This window comes from Lontra canadensis, unplaced genomic scaffold (assembly GCF_010015895.1).
Source record: "Lontra canadensis isolate GAN:19392208 unplaced genomic scaffold, GSC_riverotter_1.0 scaffold20, whole genome shotgun sequence".
NCBI classification, from domain to species: domain Eukaryota; kingdom Metazoa; phylum Chordata; class Mammalia; order Carnivora; family Mustelidae; genus Lontra; species Lontra canadensis.
This window is the reverse complement of record NW_022631014.1, coordinates 9,756,857-9,780,092: the sequence shown is the minus strand read 5'-3', so window position 1 is coordinate 9,780,092 and position 23,236 is coordinate 9,756,857. Positions and strand designations below refer to the sequence as shown.

Sequence of the window (23,236 nt, the reverse complement as noted above, 5' to 3'; positions counted from 1 at the left end):
TATACATTATTATGTGACCAAATGGTATTTTCATTGTCCTATATGTTAGGTGTTGTGCTAGATGTTCTCAATTAATCTTTGACATTGCAAACTCAGGAGGATACTACTATGATTCTCTCCAATTTATAGTTTCAAAAAGAAGGCAGGCAAGGTGAAGTCTTGCTCAAAAACATAAGAACAACCACAAAGGCAATCTGTCTCAGGAAGTTTGCCTGGATGGGGAGGGATGCTTCACCACTGGGTTACCCTGTTTCTTCTGATCAATAACCTTGATCTTTTAAAAAAAATTATTATTGAAGTATAGTTGATATACAATGTTATATTAGTTTCAAGTGTACAACATAGTGAGTTGACAATTACATGCTGAAAATGCTCACAATGATTAAGTGTAGTTACCTTTTGTCCCCTGTTGAAAAGAAAACCACAGATCCAAAATGTCACTTGGGTCGGGCCAAGTCACCAAACCCAATTGCAGTTTGTTTGTTTGTTTGTTTTTAAAGATTAATTTATTTGTCAGAGTGAGAGAGAGAGAGAGAGCACAAGCAGGGGGAGCAGCAGGCAGAGGGAGAAGCAGGCCCCCACTGAGCAAGGAGCTTGATGTGGGACTCATCTTAGGACCTGGGATCCTGACCTGAGCTGAAGGCAGATGCTTAGCCAGTCAGGTGTCCCCCAGCTGCAGTTTCAATATCCCCCAGAAATGTAGTTTTAACTGGTCAGTCAGGGATTTTCTGAGCAGTGTTCATGAGGTAATGTGTCACATGGACTCTCTTCCATTCCTTACAGAAAGATGAGGTAATCCTCATAATAAGACCCTCTGCCATTCCCCGGAAGGGAGGATGATCTTGCCGAAAATAATCCTTTCTTTTATTTTGCTTACAACTTTCTTCCCACCCTCCTTCCTGTAAATACCTTCCATTTTGTCTGACACCTTGGACCTCCCCTCTACTTGGTAGGTAGGATGCTGCCAGATGCATGAATCCTTTAATAAGGTCAATTAAATCTTCAAATTTACTCTTGAATTTTGTCTTTTTAACGGGCCATATTATTACAATATTATTGACTATATTCCCTATGCTGTGCTTTTCATCCTCATGACTTATTTTATAACTTGAAGCTGAACCTCTTAATCCCCTTCACCTGTTTCTCCCATCCCCTCTGGCTACTACCAGTTTTTCTTTGTATTTGAGTCTGTTTCTGATTTTTTTTTTCCAGTGCCCTTGATCTTGTCGTTACCTCTGCTTGTAATGTTACCTCTTTCCTCCCCTCCCCCAGCAGTTTGATCAAGTAATACCATTAACATTCATAACTCAGTTTAAATCTAATGTGTTTCTCTGTAACTTTTCCAAATGCCTTCACTTTTGTCCTTTTCCTGTAGCTGGCAGCCCTCATTCCCTTCCTCCTCTAGCAAAAACCATTCTATTCTTTTTCACTGAGGTTCCCACGATCATATTAGAGCTGCACACATTGCATTGTTGGCATTGTCTGTATATCAATGTCTTCCACCTTGAACTCCATGAAATCAGGGAACAGGTCTGCTTTTTTGTTCCATTTTTTAAATTTATTGAAAGAGCTACTTCATTTTTCCCTTCCAATCATCTTCCTATTGTCTTCCTCCCCTTACAACTGCCCCGGTGTTCTTGTAAGCACTATTCCAAGGAGTTTAGTTTTCCTAATGGGTGTGGATGATTGGGAACATTTAAATTTCAGCCATGACTAGAAGAGGTAATGAAGAGATTCATAATTGTTAATGGATCTTCCACTAAAGGTTGGTTTCACGCTTTTCCAAATGACACAGAAGCTGCTATTTGTCCTTACAGAATATGTCCTGGCTTCTTAGAGACCTGTTGGGTGAAGATTATTTCTCTTCAGGATGAAGATCTTGCCAAGATGTATCCATGTCCCTGCTAGTATTACCTACTGTTCCAGAAACCTGGGAAGTGTCTTGGGCTACAGCTAAATGTCATTAATTTTAGGTGCTATAAATCCATTGTTAGCGATGAATTTAGGTTCACATTCACCTTTGTTTAGCAATTGTCTCCCTGTGCTACATTTTGGATGAATATTTAAAATACTTAAGATAATAATTTGCCTTTCAGCACCTTGGAACATTACAGTCATTTACATTTGATGAAAGTGATTTTTTTTTAAAGATTTTATTTATTTGACAGAGAGATCACAAGTAGAGAGAGAAATCACAAGTAGAGAGAGGGAGAGAGCAGGCTCCCTGCCTAGCAGAGAGCCCGATGTGGGACTCGATCCCAGAACCCTGCGATCAGGACCTAAGCTGAAGGCAGAGGCTTAACCCACTGAGCCACCCAGGCAGCCCTGATGAAAGTGATTTTAACACATTACCTTCTTTACTCACCACAATATCACTTCAGGATGAACTCTGGCTAAGCCAGAATTAAATGGGCAATTGAGAGTAATAAATTCTATAATTCAGACCTTTACTACATTGTTTTTCTAGTAGTTGGGATCAAGTGAAGAGTAGAAAAAGTGCATGGCAACACAGAAGTCACTCAAAAAATAATTGTGAATTAAATAAACTAAGGGCTTATTTTTAATTTTTTTTTAATTTTTTGCAAGATGGATGAAGAGAAACTCATTTTCTAGCATGGTTTCCTGAGTGTGTATATGTATATATATTTGTTGTTGTTTTTTAAAGATTTTATTTATTGAGAGGGGGGAGGGGCAAAGGGAGAGAGAGAGATATCCAAGTAGATTCTACACTCACCACAGAGCTGAGTGGGTCTTGATCTCACAACCCTGAGATCATGACCTGAGTTGAAATCAAAAGTCAGTGGCTTAACCAATGAAGCCATCCAGGAGCCCCTCCTGAGTGAATATTGTTAAGCCCTTCTTGAAGTTGACTACTTAGCTCTTTCGACTCTGGCTCCAAGGGTCATGGCTCCTACTTTGTTCCTGTTACTACTTTTGGTCACATCCTCAGCTGTCACCCAGAATGCTCTTAGGTCTTAAAGGATGTCCCCTTGTGCCCCCACTTCATTCAATTAACCCAAGTAGAGCTTACAAGGGCCAAGGACTCTTCTGGGTGTACTAGGAATTTAACAACAAACAAAGCAGACGCACCCCCCCCCCAATCACTGCTTGAATGAAGCATACATAAAACTATGCTAATGTATGTGTACAGACAATAAACATGATAAAGCGTAACATATATAAAATGTTATAAGAGGGTAAGTGCTGTACAGAAAAATAAGGCAGAGAAAGGGAATGGAGGGTGTTCTGTGTACACTAATTACAGTTAATGGCTACGTTGTAAGAGAATCCAGAACAAATTCTTCAATATAAATCATATTCATCTTAGAGAGTGATGGTATGGGTACAAGTGATGGATGCCTTCAACAACTTTATAAGGTGCTTTTTTTTTTTTTTTTTTTAATTCCAGGTCCCTTCTTTCTCCATATTCGTTTCCTTTTCATTCTTGTTTCATCTTTTCTTCCCTTTTTCTTATTGTTGTTCAACTATCTTTAATGAGGCATTGGAATGGTGCAACAGAAAGAGCAGGTTTACTAACTAGGACCTAAAACCACTTATCTCTACGAGCCTCAGTTTCCTCATCCATAAAGTGGGGATAATAAAAACATATTTTGTAGTGTTGTGAGGATTAAAGATGAAGCATGTTTGCAAAACATCACAGTCTCTAATTGCAGACCTCTTTAAGTGGTAGCTATTATTAAAAGCACATCTGCTCTTATCCAAGTAAGTGGATCTATGTGTGCTAGCCTCAAAGTAACTCTCCGGGAAGTTGAGAACAAAAGGGGACTAGGACCCAAACCAGGAACGAGTCTTGCAGAATCCTTAATTTTCTGACAAAGGGCTTTGCTAATATCCTATTGGAGATGGATGAGACATGTGCTCTGAACCCTCTGTAACATAAAGTCTCCCTCCAAAGCACCCATGAAGCTCTTATTAGCTAACTTTCTTATCTTTTAAAAATACACATGATAGTTCGGCGAGGAGCCTGCTTCCTCCTCCTCTCTCTCTCTCTGCCTACTTGTGATCTCTGTCAAATAAATAAAATCTTAAAAAAAAAAATACACACGATAACCCTGTTATCAACAATGCCCATAATAAGCATGCTGTGGGTTACGCAGGTTTACGGGTAAAAAGTCACTGAGCCCTTCCGTGACCGTCGGTGGCAGGTCCCATCATCATTCCCAGTTGGAGCTGTAGATACTTGAGAGCTGCGCTCCAGGTGTGGATATGTGGGGGTGGACTCAAGAGTGTGGGAGCCGCCGTGATGCCGGGTCGAAGGGACAAGCACACGAGGATACCTCGTCAGGAGGACTCCCTGTTTCAGAGGCCCGGAGCTGTGGTTCACACCTCCTGAACTGAGAGGGGAAAAAAAACACCTTGCAGGAGTCCTGAAGACCCGTTAGTTCCTTTGGGGTTCCTGTGAGCGTCCTTCATAAGGGTGGCGTCCTCCTATCTTCCTGCTACTCTAAAGAATGTGGTTAGGAGGTAGGTGCGGTGGTAAACCCCACCGCACTTGGAAGCTTCAGGAGAGCCTTCCACCCGAAAAACGAGTTAGACGCTCTGTTTCAGTAAAGATTTTACAAAGAGGGGCGGAGCCTCGTGAGGAGGTGGCGGGGGGGGGGGTGCACGCGGACCTCTGCGAGCAGCCGATTGGCTGGAACAAATGCCCGTCCCGCTTCCCTCCCTCCCCGTGTCCGGTGGCCCGCCGGCAGGGCCGGCGGGCGCGCGGAGCAGACTGGCGGTGCCAAACTGGCAGGGGGCGTGACGAGGGAGGCGGGGAGGGGGCGTGTTGGGGCGGGGCCCGGGCGCCGCGCGCGTCACGGCCTGCGGCCCCGCCCCCGGGCCCTACGCGAGTTACTCCTCCTCCTCCGCCTAGACCTCCCGCTCGCTCAGTTCTCGCTCCACGTTCCACGCCGCGGCCTCGCTCCCCCGCGAGAGCCAGCGCTGCGGCTGCCGCGCGCACACGCTGCCCCGCGTCTGCCGCGCACGGCTCTCCCCACGCGCGCGCCTCGCTCACGGACGCACGTTCGTTTTCCCTCGCGCGCCCGGGTCGCGGCGGCGGCGGCGGCGGCGGCGGCGGCGGCGGGCGGACCGCGCGGGGCAGCTCGGTAGCGGCCGCCGCGGGCTGGCCGGCGGGCCATGGAGGCGGATGGGGCCGGCGAGCAGATGAGACCGCTACTCACCCGGGTAACGAACAGGGTGAGGGCGCCGCGGGCGGCGGGGTTCCTCGGCGGGAGTGGGGGGGGTCGCGGAACGAGGCAGACAAAGGCGGGGGCGCGGCGGGCGTCGCGGTCCGGCCACTCCGTCCCGGGCCCGGAGCCCCTCCGCCGCCCCGCAGCCGGCGCGCCTCGCCATCCCCTTTGTGTGGCCGCCCAGGGCGCGGGTGCGAGGGGGCGGCGGCGGCGCCCTGGAGGCCCGAGTGGGGGCAGCCGGCAGCGCGCCGCGGGCATCCTCGAGACCCGCATCCTCGCTGTGGCTCCGGCCGGGAGGCGCCCGTCTGTCCGCCCTTGACCCCGACCAGCTCTTCCTTTCTCCCCTCAGCGCTCACCTCCCTTACTCCCGGGCGTTCTTCCCGGCCGGGGTCTTCGTTCCGGCTACCTTGGCGCTGGAGTTCAGATTAGCCCATCGAAAACCCATCTTCTTTCTCCCTCTGAGCGCGGCTCCACCTGTTTCCAGCCTCAGGCAGTGGTGAAGAGTTGGGGTGAATCTTTTCCCTTCTTTCGCTTCTCCCTGCCGGGTCCGCGTGGTATGCTTTGTTCGGTGAGTTCTCCGGCCGCGTGGACGAGCTGCCTTCGCGGCCAAGGCTGCTTTTCGCTGCTGACTGCCTGATCCGCCGCCTCCTCTTTTGGCGAGAACCAGGGGAGTATCCTCCTGCCGCAGGCCAAGTAGAAAGAGGAAAGTGTCTTGAGCTCTCTGAGCTGCTCCTTCTTTCATCAGCCTAGCAAAATCTCGTATGCCGGTGGCTTTGGCTTCAGGATTCCAGGAGGGGGTTTGGGGGGGGAGGCTTTTAGAAGGCCTGCGTTCCCCTTTAGGATGCTGGACCGGCGGCTCCTGCTCGAGAAACTGACTTCCTGCTTTCATGTAGAATACATGTGTCCCCACAGTTGTGATTCTCTTTTCTCTCTTCGTAGTTCCTGACTCAAAAGGGCATGGAAGTGTTATAAATTTTCCTACTTCCAATTCTTACTCTGTGACCAGCAAAGGAGGGATGGTTGCACTGAAAATTTTCCAGTCTTTCACAACTAACAGGAAAATTGCTTTTCGTGTGTTTTTATTCAAGACTTTTCTTCCAACTCGCCTCCCCCCCCCCCCCCCCCGCCAATCTTTTTAAAGAATATTGTAAGGCCCTGGAGACTGGTCATTCATTATTACTTCAGTATGTTCACTTACAAATTCTCAAAACATGGAGGAAAACGGAGTCTCCAGACAGTGAAGTCATTTAGCAGTGGTTTTTGGGGAAGATCAAGTCACAGGGATGGTAATGGAATACTGGAAACTCGTTCTAAGGAATCTTCAGTAATTCTTTGTGTGACATTTGAATAAGCTGAGTTTTGGAGGTTTCTTTCTTTCTTTTTAGCACTTTCTCTGTTAATGTGTATCAAACAGTGTTGTCACATTTGCAAATTTTCAATTCAGAGCAGCTAAAGAACGTTCTAGTGTTCATAAAGCTAGATGGAAGCTGTGTCTTCTCAAATACGGTCTACTTAGCTAGCAAAAGAAGCATAGTAATGCCATTGCCTTCCAGATCAGTGATTCATTCATTCATTGTAATAACACTTAGAACCTATTTTGTAGTATTCAACAAGACAGAACCAGCTCTGCTATACTAGAACTTACATTCAAATGAATGACAAAGGAATTATCAAGCACTTATTAATGGCCTGGCCGGGGAGCACTTTGGAAGGGTATACCTTCTAAATCTTTGGAAAGGTAAAGACTTGGCCACAGCAAACGTATACAAATCAGTAAGAGAAATCAAATATAATAAGCAGTCACAGCACACAGTCTAAAACCAGAATGTTAGAATAGGAAAACTGTTGGTTAAAGTAGTACAGACCACTGTAACTTAAAAACTGGGAAGAGAGGAACTCTCTTGATACTTATTTTTTCTCATCAGTTTTCCCCTGGAAAAGTCATAAAAAATGTAAGATTATGATATCAGTCATTTCTTCTTTAACAGGCAGCTACTTGGCATAGCCAAAAAAGTAGAATAAAATTAATATTTATAAAATGCTATCTTGGGTATGTGATTATGCAAAATTTTTGAATAAATTGGTGGTAGTTTATATTGCTCTGAAACAAGCCCATCTGTTCCAGAATTTAGGCTCTGAGGTTTCTTCTGCTTCTAAAATTCTGTTCTGTTCATTGATCATGGTTTTGGGGTAAGAGGAAAGTCATTTATCTTATAAAAACGCAACTTTTGTTTGCTTTGCTACACAAACTTACTGCAGGCCTCCCTTAGAAGTGAACTGTCAGTCTTATTTTCTGGTATTAAATACTCTGTTACAACAGATAACACTGTTTAGAAGGTTCCCAAGTTTTGGCAAGCATTTATTCTTTTAAGCAGTACACTATTTAACATAGTTCTGTTACCACTGAAATTTTTGGTCTGTTTCATGAATTTTGTTGTTTCACAATTTCATTTATTTTATGGGTATTATATTATGTCCTAGGTGCCAGGCACTGGGGTTATGGGCACACAAGGTAGAGTCCTAACTGAGTTTATTTTGGCATGTATAGTGAACGCAGTGATAGCATTTGCATTCCTGCTAATTCTATTTATGAGTGCCAGTTCAAACATTTTCCTGAGTTCATTAGAAATGCTTTTTAAAAAGTAGTCATTCAGTAAATAAAAGCTAATAACAATATACTGTGAATTCAGTGGTGATTGGCAAGTAGAAGGTTTTTCTGGTGGGTCTGTAAGCATACTCTTTGGGATCTGTGGTTAGGTATTGATAACTCAAGAGATAATATGTACCCAGCATAGTATCAGAATTTTAGTTACCTTTTTGCCTTTAGTTGGTTTCTCTGCATCACAGTCCATGGAGTTGTAATAAAGGGAGAAACAGGAAATCTCATCTGTCCAAATGAACTGTAGGACAATTGAGTTGGATTGAAGAATTGTTTTATTTGGTAATTGAGAGTGATAAGTATATATTTTCTTCTAAGAGAACTTAGGGTATGAAAATTAGAATGTTTTTTTACACTAGTCTTCTGTTTCTTGAGTAGGTTAAAATCGAAAGCCAAAGTAACCTGTTGTTAGAGGAACCTGGTTTATTTTAGTGGTGTGTGGTATGCTAACCAATATATTTTAAAGCCTTAGTAGTTAAACTTGTCAACATCCTGTAATGGGTTGTTTTTCTTCCTCTTTCCTTCCCCTTCTTTCTTGCTATATTTTACCACAAATATGATCTTAAAGTGGATAGGATCTGCAGCTGACAAAATGGGCTATTTACATAAAAGGAGCATGCATACAGGTAGATTCAGAGGATTAGTGCTATAGTCAGTGTGGCTTTTGATTTATATTATAGCTTCTTTTTGTTGACTGTAGATTCTATAGTTGTCTGCTTTTTATGGATACAGTATTTCTAATTTTTCAGTAAGCATGTATCAGTAATAAAGATCAGTGTTTATCTATCTATGTAAGGGTGCCACAACCTGCCGAGATGCTTTTAAGCCCACTTTTGAACCAAGAGAATTTTTGGTTCCTGTACAAAGCACGTAGTCTAGCTTACAGTGAAACTTGCCTCTGTTTTTGTTTAGATAACTACTTCATGTATTTTGTTGAGTAATATTCATCTAATTTTATAACTTGGGGAGACATTTAGGATTATTTGTAATTATGATGATAATAAACCATGAAGGGTCTGTGCTTGGCATGATGTTAGGATAGTGTTTGGTACTGTTGCTGTTAACAGTCTTCCTGAGGGCACAGGACTTAGCAGCCTCGAGTATTGCTAGGTTTCCTAAATTAGTGATTCGTCACTTCATGAGCTGGACATTTTTAATGACTGTTATAAGATGAGAGTGGCCACTTTTTTTTTTTTTTTTCCAGTGCTTGGTTTAGGAAGATAATGTGATTATGACATAAATAGGCACTTTGATCTGGAGCTGATTTGTCAGTGCAGAACGGTTCTAGTTTGACTATAAGATTTTCATACTTACTCCACAAAGAGGATATATTTTTTTTAATTTTATTTTTTATAAACATATATTTTTTTTTCCCCCCAGGGGTACAAGTCTGTGAATCTCCAGGTTTACACACTTCACAGCACTCACCATAGCACATACCCTACCCAATGTCCATAACCCCACCCCCCCTCACCCAACCCCCCTCCCCCCAGCAACCCTCAGTTTGTTTTGTGAGATTAAGAGTCACTTATGGTTTGTCTCCCTCCCAATCCAAACTTGTTTCATTTACCACAAAGAGGATATTTTAAAATATTTTAATTTTTATTAAGCCATAGTTTGGATTTTAATAAGTCTAAGGAGTTGTTTTTTGAGCAATGTCCAAGTGAAGGGTAAAGCATACTCTGCCTTTTCATAATGAAATAGAAAAGATAATTTAATATTTTAAATATTCTTTGTTTTGTAGAGAATATGAGATTAGTGTCACTAGTTTTTATTTTGTTTACCTGTCAGACAGTATAGAATTGTCCTCTTTTTCTGGAGTTCAGGACTGTACTGCTTCTTTTTTGTCAGATTGCCTGATTTGGAGAACCTGTTGAGTTATATGTCATCCCTGACTAGGAACTTGGGAATTGGGTATACCTTTGAAAATGGATTCACATGTGCAGCCTGCCCATACTTTATATTATAGAATGGACTGTGGACTGATTTCTCAGAAGAGCATGAGAAAGGAAAACAGGATACTTTTAATCTCTTCTTCTTATCATTTGCCATAGCATATAATTAACACTTGGTGCTTTTATATTTGGTGCATGTTCTTTTATACGCAGATTGTTTTCAGCTTGATAACATTCTTTTTTTTTTTTTTTTTAAAGATTTTATTTATTTATTTATTTGACAGAGATCACAAGTAGGCAGAGAGGCAGGCAGAGCGAAAGGGGGAAGCAGGCTCCCTGCTGAGCAAAGAGCCCGATGCAGGGCTCGATCCCAGGACCCTGAGATCATGACCTGAGCCAAAGGCAGAGGCTTTAACCCACTGAGCCACCCAGGCACCTGATACCATTCTTCATTCTGGAAAAATACTGAAGATACTTACACAGACTCTTACTTAAACAATTGATGTATTCAACAAAGATAGGAATGTATGTAGCAGACTTTCTTCCCGTTGAGTTCCATGGTAGTATTTGGAGAGGTTTTCATTAAGAAAAAAAGTTCTCTTTTTTTTTTTTTTTTTAAAGATTTTATTTATTGATTTGACAGAGAGAGATCACAAGTAGACAGAGAGGCAGGCAGAGAGAGAGAGAGAGAGAGAGAGAGAGAGAAGCAGGCTCCCTGCTGAGCAGAGAGCCCGATGCGGGACTCGATCCCAGGACCCTGAGATCATGACCTGAGCCGAAGGCAGCGGCTTAACCCACTGAGCCACCCAGGCGCCCTGAAAAAAAGTTCTCTTAAGAAACACATTTTTGAGTGGTGTCTGAGTGGTTCAGTCAGTTAAGCATCTGACTCTTGATTTCAGCTCAGGTCTTAATCTCAGGGTTGGGAGATTGAGCATCCCCATCCGGCTCCATGCTGGGTGTGGAGCCTGCTTAAGATTCTCTCTCTGCCTCTCTTTAAAAAAAAAAAAGAAAGAAACAAAGAAGGAAACAAAAATCTTTTCAAAAGATCTTATTTATTTATTTGACAGAGAGAGACACAGCGAGAGAGGGAACACAAGCAGAGGGAGTGGGAGAGGGAGAAGCAGGCTTCCCTTGGAGCAGGAAGTCCATTGCAGGGCTCGATCCCATGACCTGAGCTGAAGGCAGACACTTAACGACTGAACCACCCAGGCACCCTGAAACAAATTAAAAAAAAAATATTTTATTTATTTGAGAGAGAGTGTGTGCACGGAGCAGGGACAGGGGTAGGGACAGAGGGAGAAGCAGACTCCCCACTGAGCAAGGAACCCCTCTTGGGGTTCCATCTCTGGACCCTGGGATCATGATCAAAGGCAGTCACTTTAATGGACTGAGTCACCCAGGTGCCCCCAAAGAGACAAATTTTTTGATAAGAATTTAAATTAGATTTCCTTTCTATTATAGTTTGGCAGCTGGGGTGTCATCGTGATTAGAAAAACATCTTTTCTCTATTGTAATTGTAGCACTTTTTAATTTTTGCCATGGGTAGGTAGGGTTTTGGGGGGAAGTGTCAGGATATGGAAGGAAGAAGGGTATTATTGGACTCTGTCTAAATTACAACAGATGCCCCTTGTAGGCAGATTCACACCAGCACAAGACTCCATGAGAGGAGCCTGGTCTGGACTTGAGTCTCCACCAGCTCTCCCTGAAAGCCCTTTTGCCTTTCTGTAGGATACCAATCCCAAATTGAATATGGTAGCCCCACGTTTTTCGCTTTTTCAATTTAATACTTCTCTAATCGTTTTGCCTACTGGACTGTAATCATGCTTGGGGATTCTTTGCTCTACATTTTAAATTCCCAGGATTTTTTTTCTCCTCTGGGCATTCACATTGTCACATTCAGATCTGCAGCAGATACTGCTGTGTGATGTGAAATGTATTGTATTTTGAAAATCCTGGATGTTAAGATCATATTGTACAAAATGAATTAAAGACCCAACTTTTTTAATCCCGTAAGAGTCTAATATATGTATTTAAAATGAGAGACCTCTGTGTAAAAATCAGACTATAACCCCTCGTGATAGTTCGCATAATTATTTAGTAGACTTGACTTCGCTTGATACCATTAATTGTTAAATATGATCCCTTTGAGTGTGCTTTGTTTGCTTTGCACCAAGATATACTTCATGGTGAATTCTCTGCTGTTTTTTCATTAGCTCTGGGTTCTGTCCTAACATTTGGAGTATTAATGGTGCCATAGGTAAAACAGCACTTGTATTCAAAATTGTTTCCCAAATAGATAAGACCATGGGCACTGTGATCCATGAATCCCCCAGAAACTGAAAAATTTTATGCTTGTATGCTTTCTTTCCGGGAGAGGATCAAATGGCTTGACATTCAGCTCTCAAAGGGGTTTATAATCCAAAAAGTAGTGGAAGGAATGCTTAGTCTAAAAGTTAGCTCAAGCTGGTTTTCTTAGAAGTTCATAGAAGTCTTATATTTTGCTTAAATAGATGACAATAATTATTATAGCCCTGGTATTTGCTATGGTTTGTTTTGTGGAATATTTAATCTGTAGCAGGTTTTGCCAATTAAGTTTGGGAAATGTCACACACTATACTTTTCAGAGATTCACACTGCATAATGGTGTATTAAAGGCTCTGAGAAATCCTATAATAAATACATTAAACTTTGGTGGGGAGAGAATATAGTCATGGATATTTCCATTTCCAGTGAAATGGAAATTTCTGGTGGTTCTTACAAAATATGAGCAGTAGGTCACTAATCTGTCCTAATACAGGTCTAAGAAAGCAAAGCCTGTGATAGTGAAAATTCACTTTGTTACAGTAGCAGGAGAGATTCGAAAAATAATCACTTAAGAAGATGCTTTGGGAACAACCTGATAAGGTTAGGTTGAATAAATTATGGTATAGCCACAGAGTGAGGTACTACAGTTATAAAAAAAGATTGAAGAAGATCTCTTTGTACTGATGTGGACAGATCTCTAGGATAAATTGATTAAAAAAGTAAAAGTGAGTGACAGAGGGCACTATACAGTGCTTTTTCTTTATGGGGATAATAAGAATGTGTATTTGTATTTACTAGTATTTTTATAAATACACGGGAAAGGAAAACAGAAAACCAACCAAAAGTGGTTGCCATGAAGGGTATGAGGGAACAGGAATTGAGACAGGAGTGGGAGCAATACTTTAATATGTACCTTTCTATGTGGTTTTGGTTTTTGAACTATGCAAACACAGTATTCAGTAAAATAGGATGGTTTCTTACATTACTTTATGTCATGGATTAACATATCTAGCTATTTCATGAGTGACTTGGTATAATTTAATAAATCGGCTGCTTAATTTTTCATGTTAAAAAAGCACCATAAGAATGGCAGAGTTGTTAATACATGCTTATGAGTAAAATCACATATTACATGTCTACCTCTATTACTGAATCTTCGGTCCTTTGACAGCTTTGAGTTTGCATGTTCCTGATGTCCTGATCCTCTTCTCACTTTCAACTCCTTTCTCTCCGGAGATTTAGATTGTGGAGGAGTAAGTAGAAGGCATGATGTGGAAAAAGAAGAAAAGTGTTGTAAATGAAGTGCCTTAGGTATAGGAAAGAACTGCTTGGTTACATATATTCTTACACTTAGAATTTTCCTTTCGATTTTTATACTTACCTTCAACTGAAAATCACAAGTGTTAAGAAATCATCCAGACTAATTATGATTAATTGTTGAGATTACAGCGGCACAGTTGCAGGGGCCACCACTGAACTGTGTTCCTTGTTTTGCTCTAGAAGGGCCCATTACCTTGAGTGCAGTGTGACTGCTTTCCCATAGAGCTGTGCAGTGTGGCAGTGCTGTGGGAAGACATCACTGTCACTATGGATTCTTCCTGTTGTATGTACTCCCTGTGAAATGTCAGTCCCTACATTTAAAACAACTAGTTAAAAATAAGACTAAGAAATGATTTCTCTTTAGTCAGTTTTTAGAAGCCAGTAATTTGGAAGAGAGAATCATTTTTTTTTCTTCTCTTGGAAGTATTTTTATATTTATATTTGAGTATAAACCTCAGTGGTATTCTGAGACTTTTAGGTGGAATAATGAAACCTCTTCGAAGGGGAGCGCTCGGTAAGGAGGAGGAATGCCATGATTCTCAAATTGTTGTGAATCGCTAGTCTAGGATTTATGATTTTGTCCTTTGCTCTGGGTGGGGCAAGTGAAGAACAGGTAACTAACTCTTTAGAGAGAGCCTACTTTGAGGCATGTTTTTATTAGGTATCTTTCAATCACTTATTATCCCTGTTACAGATGTGAACTTACAGACAGATTTCCTGAAATTTCCCAGGCCATACAATAAGTAGGAGGCTAAGCTAAGATTTGAGCTCATGGTCTATGCTAAATCACTACTTCTCCCTCTTGTTCCATTTCTCATTAGCCTCAAGTAGTCAGTGATCCTGTTTGTCACTACCATTTAACATTAATCACGTTAGGTTATTTTACATGTGTGATAATTGAAAGCTCTATTTGCCTTAGATAATTAACTGTATTTTTATATTTAAAGGTTTTTATTACTGTAACTTCTGTGAATTTGTTGCTAATATTAATGGAAATTAAATATTTCAAAGAAATTTGCCTCTTTGACTCCAGATTCAAGGAATCTAATACATTTTTCTGGATCATTATTGATTCCTCAATTTAGGTCTATTCTGGGGTTTAACACATAGAAAGCAGTCAATGACTATTTGGTTAGGGAATGAATATTAGGATAATATGAACTCCTAAGATTTGAAGTTAAATATGGTTAATTGTTTAATCAGTCAGTTAAGGAATCTTATAGGAATCTGGGGTGTTACTATCAAAGAAAAGACTGCTTTGCTTGATGTAACTGCCAGTAGAAGAGAATATTTTTTGCCTTGGTTCTATTGAGGGGAAATATTGAATAAATACACTTCGTATTGATCTCAGAGTAACAGTACTTAATACTTAATGTTTTTTTTAAACTGAGATATGATTCAAACAAGTGAGTATTAAGTACATTAAAATGAAAATTTTATGATTCTTAAGATACTTCACAAGTTCTAAATACATTAATACTTGTGTAATACATGGTTTTTGAAAATCTGTAAGTTTTAATGTATACAGTTATAAAAGGACTAATGGCAAGAAAAGAGATCTCAAACTTCAGATACGATGTCAGCTGTTATATATATTGGTTTGAAATTGTGCTATTTCTCTTAATTTGTTAGGATTTTTTTAAAATCTATTTTTATTTATTTATTTATTTTTATTTGACACAGATAGAGATCACAAGTAGGCAGAGTCAGGCAGAGAGGGGGTGAGGGAAGCAGCCTCCCTGCTGAGCAGAGAGCCCAGTGCAGGGCTCAGTCCCAGGACCCTGAGATCATGACCTGAGCTGAAGGCAGAGGCTTAACCCACTGAGCCACCCAGGCACCCCAAGGATTATTACTTACATAAAAAATATTTGTATTTTGTTCATTTGCTTTTAATTTTGTGATTTTGTGGTCTGTTGGCCCTCTTGCTTCCTGGACTCTGCCTCCCGAACTTCCCAGTCCATGCATCAGTGTTTGCACAGGTGCCATAACTGGCCAGTGCACTGACTCAGTAGAGTCCTTTCAGTAATATTCTCTATTCATTTTTGTTTTGCTTGTAATTGTTCCCAGATGACCTTATAATATGTTCAGGAGGAATTTCCTTATCCATTTTTGCACATACCATTAGCAGTATCCTTAGGAGCCTGTTTAAATCTGGGCAAATTTGTCTCCCTTTTGTTAGGAATAAGGTATTCATTCAGACTAAAATTAGCCTTCATTTTGTGTTTCATTTTATTTTATTGAACCCTTTTTATTCAGTTAATAGGAAATGCACTAAATAACCACAAGGCCAAAACCTTATTTTCAGGAGAAGGTAAAATTTGGATGCAGCCTAACTTTAGCCTCTGGTGCGACAAGTGTGTGCTTGGGTTTCACACAACATCGGGTTCTCATATGTAATCTGCCACCAGGTGGCCTTGGGCAACTAACATCTTTGAATTTCATTTTTCTCATCTATAAAATTGAAATTATAATACTTATAGGGCTTCTTCAGAATCAGGGAAAAGAGTATACTGTGCTTAAAATGCTGAATGTGCCTGTGGAAACATGTAATTAGTACCAACCTGTATTCTTATGAAATACCTCATATAACAGAATTCTAAAACAATTAGTCTACATATTGATTGAAAACAAACAGAAAATAAAGTCTTGACTATCCTCTGACATTGAGATATTCTGGATGGCTCTGTGGGAAGGGGTTAGGTATTGGGAAAAATTCAGTCTTCTACCTGTATTTTTCCTTTACTCTCACATGACTGCCCCACTCACCACACTTCTGACAACAGATGTGGGATGGGGTGTTTCCTCTTACCAAGCAATTCTGTGACACGAGCTGGGTGTCCTGCTATTTAATTCAATTCTGGCACTGTCCCCTTGGAGATAGCATCTGATCCCCTGAGTTAATTACCCTGAGTCACACAGCTGCCCCTTCAGATGACCAGGCCCTGTCCAAGTTGTCACCTGTTCTTCTGACTGATAGCTAGGAAGTGGAGGTTCCCCTGACCCCTTCTTGAATTTGATTGATATGCTAGAGCAGCTCACAGAACTCAGAAAATTCAGTTTATTTACTGTTTGCCACCTTATTCTAAAAGGATATGATAAAGGACACAGATGAACATCCAGCTGGATGAGATGCATAGGGCAAGGATTGTGGAGCTTCTGTCAGTCTCTGTGAGGGTTGCTCTCCCAGCACCTCCACCCACGTGCTTCAGCCACATGGAGGCTCTCCAGGCCATGTACTTGTGGAGTCTTATGGAGGTTTCATCGAGTTGGCATGGCAGTCATTAACTCCATTTCTCCCCACTCCCCTCTTCAGAGAGTGGGCTTAGGGCTGACTTCCAAGCTTCTACCATGACCAGCCCCCATCCAGGAGTCACCACATTAGAACAAGAGACCTTCCTCTCATCCAGGAAGTGCCAAGGGATTTAAGAGTTCTGTGTCAGGAATCAGGGACAAAATATTTAGAAGTTTAAACCATAGTCTGATTATTTTCATATTTAACCACTTGACAAAACATTTAAAATGTAATATATGCCTTTCCTTTTGAGAATAGAGTGCTGATTACTGCTATTAGACTGTTGTGGTCTTTTAAAATCTTATTTTAATTATTTTCTTTTGATATTGGATTTCTTATGTGTTTATGTGTTATATATTCCTGTGTGTGTGTGTGTGTGTGTGTGTGTGTGTGTGTGTGTATACACACACCACATCTTTGTTCATTCATCTATCGATGGATATCTGGGCTCTTTCCATAGTTGGGCTGTTGTGCATGTTGCTGCTATAAACATTTGGGTGCAGGTGCCCCTTTGGATCACTACATTTCTGTCTTTGGGGTAAGTACCCAGTAGTACAATTAATTGCTGGGTCCTGGGTAGTTCTAGTTTCAACTTTCTGAGGAAACTCCATACTATTTTCAGGATGGCTGTACTTGATTGCATTCTCACTGATGGGGTAAGAGGGTTCCCTTCTTTTCTCTAAGGGAAAGAAGTTTTAGATTAAATTTCATCATTTCAGATCACAGTTAAAAAATACAAATTCCATCTTTTACATAATTGCATTTATACTCAATTTTTATGTTAATTTACTTTGGTATCATCTCCTAATTGGGTTGATTTAGCAATAAATGGGTTAAAAAGTTCAAGTAGTAAATATTGAGTGGATTGACCACTAGGGATTGTTTTATACTTAGAGTGCTAGTGCTTCTTCAGTAATGGTTGTGCACTTCAAACAGGGGCAGTTTGAGATTCTGATTTGTTGGCAGTGAATCTCAGATTATCAAGGGTTGCTGCATCTTCCTGTCTCTACAATAGGTAGAGGTATCTGATTAGAGAAGTACAGTTTATCGAGAAAAATTTTTACAGAAAGCCCAATGATATTGTTTCAGCTTTATTTTTCATTCTGCCTCAAGAGAATGGCACGTACATCATAATCAGTGAGCACTGATAGACTAATTTCGGTTGGACCTGTTGGTTAGTGTTTTAATGTTCATGCCTTTAATTACTCAAGGGATAACAGCTTTTGCTTTAGTTCGTTGTATGACATAAATGAAGTTGACCTTTGTTTTAGAGCATAGATCTAGGGCCTTTAATCAGAACTTTTTATTCATGGTGTCGACTGTGAAGTAAAATTTTAGTTTTACCCCTTTTCATTTTGTCCCTCATTATTCAAAATAGTTACAAAGCTAAAACCTCAACTAGCCTCTGCTTGTCCAGCTTCTAAAGTAGGTGTTGTTAAATAAAATTTAGGAAGGATAACCCTAGATATTCATTCCCTGCATCTTCTCCTCAGTTTTTCAAACTGTTGTGATTTATTAGTGATTTGCAAAAACAATTTATTGGGTTATCACAAGCATTAAAAAAGTAACAGAAAATAACAAACAATACATTTGGGTGAATAATTGTTTTGTGAAACTTTCATTACATATGCATATGTAGATATAAACTGTGTATACTGTAGTCCCAGGGATTCCTGTTAAGAGACAATTGGAAATCCATTTCTATAAGGTTAACATTTGATTATTTTCTTTTGGGAATTTTATATATATATATGTGTGTGTGTGTGTGTATAATGTTTTTTCATTTAAAGTTTTGACAAATCCAAATAAATATCTAGATTAAACACTATCTTTTATATCCAAGTTAATGCTACATCAGAAGGTTTTATATTGCAGAATTTAACTTCTGGTTCCATGTATAATAAGTGAGGTATAATGAGAAAGAAGAATTTCCAACAGATATTCTTCTGTTCAATTTTAAACTCTCATCAATCGTTTAAGGCTTTAGGATTGTGGTCAGCAAAACAACCTGTATATATGTGTGTAAATAAAAAGTTAGTCAGTTTAGTCAGTTTGACCCACAAGTAGCTGAGGTATTGTAGTATTTTTATGAAGATGATCATTTGTAAAGGACTTACATGGAACATTCCATAGAGAAAAATATTACCTTTAATACCCGAGCACTTGAATCAGTTCTCTATTGCTGTACATTACCTGCTTTGAGATTTAATAAGAAGCAAGATGAGAAGCATGGACTGGTTAAGGCATTAAACTGTAATTCTTCTGTTCTGTGTATATGTAAATACATAGGGAAGGTTTGAAAGAAGACACATTTTATTGTATATATTGTGTAGGGTAATCCGTATTGACTTAGGCTTTTTTTTTTTTGGAGAGGGATCTGAAGGAGATTCCGTTTGGTTCAATAGTTTACTGATGTAAGGAGAAATGAGTCTGATTCTGTTTGATAAGCTGTAATTTTTTTCTTAATATCTATACTCAACATGGGGCTTGAACTCACAACCCTGAGATCAAGAGTTGTTTGTGCTACCAACTGAGCCAGCCAGGTGCCCCTGTTTTAGTTTAGTTTTTAGTTTATCAAACTAAATTTAAATTCAATATATTTGCAGATTAAGTATTAGTGAGGAAAGCAAAATATGTTCCTTATGATTCCATTTAATTGAAAGGTGGTTTAATATTGAATATTATTAATATTGAATATTGAAATATGTAAAAATTAATATTGAATATCTTGGAAGTGGAATTTAAGGGTAAATAGAAGATTATTAGTTTTTGAAATTTTTACCTAGAGCATATATTATTTTAAAAAAAATTTTAAAGATTTTTGTTTGTTTATTTGTCAGAGAGGGAGAGAGAGCACAAGCACAGACGGGGGTGGGGCGGGGAGAGGCAGGCAGAGGGAGAAGCAGGCTCCCCACTGAGCAAGGAGTGGGACTTGATCCCAGCACTCTGGATCATGACATGAACCGAAGGCAGACGCTTAACCAACTGAGCCACTCAGGCATCCTAGAGCATATATTATTTTTATAATAAAAAATATATATTGTTTTAAGTAAACTGTACCCCCAATGTGGGGCTCAAACTGTGTGACCCTGAGATCGAGAGTTGTGTGCTCTACTGATTGAGCCATCCAGGTGCCCCTATAATAAAAGTATTTTAAAGTATCTGAAGTTATTCTTTTACAGCCACTTCTTACCCAGATTCATTATTCCTAGAAGAGTTAAATTAGTTTTTAGGGGTTGGACGAAACGGTCATGTTTTTCACTGGATCATCTTAGCATCTTAGCAATAGCTTTAGCTATTGACCACTGTGTTGAGTTTTTAACTGTAAAGATGGTTATAGTGAAAATAATTTTCGTATAATTGAGATTTAGGCTCTTGATAGGTTTAAGTGTATTTAGGCTTGGCTAGCATCTTTTAAGAGGTCCTCTAAATTAATGCCATTCTAGAACTAATTTCCTTTACCAGGTTTTAAAGCCTAAATGATGTTTGAGCTTTTGATGACTGTTTGAGAAGTCTTAAGTCAGCTCTTGTAGAAATATTTGTTTCTGTTTTGCAGTGTTGTAAATGTGATCTGGTAACAGTATCCTCCCATAATTCCTAGCCTGTGAACCTTGAGGCTCTCTGGTTATTTAACCTCCCTTTCATTTTTGTTTTGGTCTATTGCCTGCATTTTTCTGTCCAGTTTAGAATCCATGGCCCATATCTCCAGCATTTGCTTTGTTGTTTGAGGACATTTATCACCCTGTCTCTTGGTATTAACTATTTCAGTAAATTCCTAATTCTCAGGCAGTTTAACTGTGTTGAAGATGCTCAGAACAACTGGAAAAATTAAGTTACCCAGCTTTTTAGGTTGGTACCTCGTGCATCGATGTTTCTTTCCCTCTGGTTCCTCATCAAACAGAAAATACTCCCCTGTCTAATTCTCTCCTGTTCTCTGCAGAGGGTACACCAAACATTCTTGCTTTGGTTAAAATGTATTCTCTCACCCCTCAGTCTTTGTAAATGTTGCTACTTCTTCACAGAGGCACTAGAGGAAACCAGAAGAGGAATATCCAAGGAAACTTCATTTACTTGGATCGCTCACCTGAAACTTGTAGTGTCTTATGTGGGACTTGCCAAACCTTTTCTTCCTGTGTTTCTTACCTCAGTGAATGGCACACTATCGGCTTGGCTCAAATTTGAAAATGTGAGCACTGTCATGACTTTTCTCTCCCTCTACTCAAACCCCAAATCCAGCGGATTCAGTCGCCTATCTCTGATAGGTTTCTTTACTCCATACTTCCTTTGATCATTGTAGTTCAGGCCTCTATCTTCTTTTGCCTAGAATACGGCAGTATCTTTCCAGTTGGCTTCCAGTGTTAAAGAAAAAAGTAATTCAGTGACACTTGCTAAAGAAGATAAAGCAAACTTTAAGGGAGACCATCATGAAATCGGTATAGGGACCACTACAGTGGAGGAGAGGGATTGGACCCAACTCTGACTCTAATAAGGAAAAGAGGCATTTATATCCAAGAAGCAAGGATGGCGGGGGGGTCATTAGATGGAAAATTACTAAGAGCAAACAGCAGAGGGTAAGGGGGTTCTTGTTAGGTCAACTTGGCAGAATCTGGAAGGCAGGACAGAGTGTTGAAATATCCAAGATGGCAGGACACCAAGGATGAGGGATTTTCATTAATGATTTATCAGGATTCTCACTCAAACTGAATCCCACAAAGACAAAGAGGGAAACCCCAGGTCTGCTTAGAGAAGCCTGAAAGTTTGGTCAAAAGAGAGAGTCTTTGTCACCAGTTTCTACATTGTTTCCTTGCTCAGGAGGTCTTCGTACTAATGGATACACTCCCCTTTTTAAAGTCCAGTGCTCTCAGGGTGAATCTAAAACTTATCTGTGTACACATGTAGTGATCCGAAGGGGCATCTGCACTCCAGTGTTCATAACAGCAATGTCCGCAATAGCCTAACTATGGAAAGAACCCAGATGTCCATTGACAGATAAAGATGTGCTACACACACACACACACACACACACACACACACACACACACACAAAATGGAATACTACTCAGTTGTCAAAAAAATGAAATCTTGCCATTTGGAGTGACATGGATGGAGCTAGAGGGTATTATGCTAAGCAAAATAAATCAATCAGAGAAAGACAGTTACCATGTGATCTCGCTCATGTGGAATTTAAGAAACAGAACAGAGATCAAAGGGGAAGGGAGGGAAAAATAAGACGGAATCAGAGAGGGAGACATGCCGTAAGAGACTCTTAATCATAGGAAACAAACTGAGGGTTGCTGGAGGGGAAGAGGATGAGGGGGTGGGGTAACTGGGTGATGGACATTAAGGAGGGCATGTGATGTAATGAGCACTGAGTATTATAAAAGACTGATGAATCACTGACCTCTGCCTCTTAAACCAATAATATACCATATGTTAATTGAATTTACATAAAATAAAGGAAAGAAAAAAAAATAAAACTTAGCTACACCCTGAAAGGTCTAGCCTTTTCCCCCTTTCTACCTTTATCTGTCTTAATTGCTCTTTCCTCTTTTCTGCATTTCAACCATAGTTAAATTTTTTTAGTTATTTGAAGCTAGTAGACTTTATCATCTTTGGGTCTGGGCATATGATATCCCTACTCCTACCACAGTGCTTGGCACATAGTAGGCACTTGATAAATATCTGTTAGATGATTAAGTGGATAAAAGAACAAATAAAAGTTTGTTGTATAAGGATAGGTATAAACATTTCTGAAATATATATATATAGATATCCAAATGATTTAGCTGGTGAAAAGGTAGATTTAAAATCCTGTATTCAAATGAAGAATTTTGTGATAATGCAAGGGCAACTTGGATATTTATCATAGTGCATGCAAATTTGTATAAAATGAATAGAAAATCATTTGTATTGAACAGGCCTTGGTTATAAAGGTTGGTACTCAATTTCCCTAGATTCAGGTTTGAATACTATTTCCTGGCTACATTTACTGATTGCTTACTCTGTCTCCTAGAATTCATAAGGAGGGACTCAAATGAGTATGAAACCATTATCACAATTGGAAAGGCAATTTTCAGTATGTGTCTTACCTATGCTGGGATCAGTTTTTTTGTTTTGTTTTGTTTTTAGTTTTTACCTTTCAAAATGTCCATGTTTCGAAATGAAAGCCAAAAAAAAAAAAAAAGGAAAAGAAAAGAAAGCCATATGCGACTTGTATCAAATGTAAACTAGCAAGGAATATTTCATTTTTACTGCTAAGAATTTGTTGTATATGTACAGAATTAATAAAATTCTGTGTAAAGAAACTTACATCTCTGCGGCGCCTGGGTGCCTTAGTTGGTTAACTGTGCAGTTCTTGATTTTGGCTCAGGTTATGATCTCAGGGTTGTGAGATCAAGTCCCCCGTCCGGGCTCTGAACTGGACATGGAGCCTGTTTAAGATTTTCTCTCTCCCTCTTCTCTCCCTCCCCCCACCAATGTGTGTGCACGTGCTTCTCTATCCCCCACCCCCAATTCTCTGTCTCTAAAAAAAAAATTTATATCTCCAAGGACCTTGAAATTAGTTGGGAAATGG

The 23,236-nt window shown here is 40.1% G+C and overlaps 1 protein-coding gene across 5 annotated transcripts in view; it reads left to right on the top strand.

Annotated features, from left to right (window-relative positions):
- The first annotated feature begins 4,909 nt into the window (after positions 1-4,909).
- The window catches only part of SLC4A7 (solute carrier family 4 member 7), a 101,823-nt gene continuing 83,496 nt past the window's right edge, over positions 4,910-23,236 (top strand). For 2 of the 5 annotated variants that reach the window (XM_032861004.1, XM_032861005.1), the window contains exon 1: positions 4,912-5,199. In XM_032861004.1, coding sequence (XP_032716895.1) covers positions 5,140-5,199 — 60 coding nt within the window. In that variant the 5' untranslated portion in view covers positions 4,912-5,139. Of the gene's footprint in view, positions 5,200-23,236 lie in introns of all 5 variants that reach the window. The other 3 variants (XM_032861002.1, XM_032861006.1, XM_032861003.1) reach the window with 3 other exon arrangements.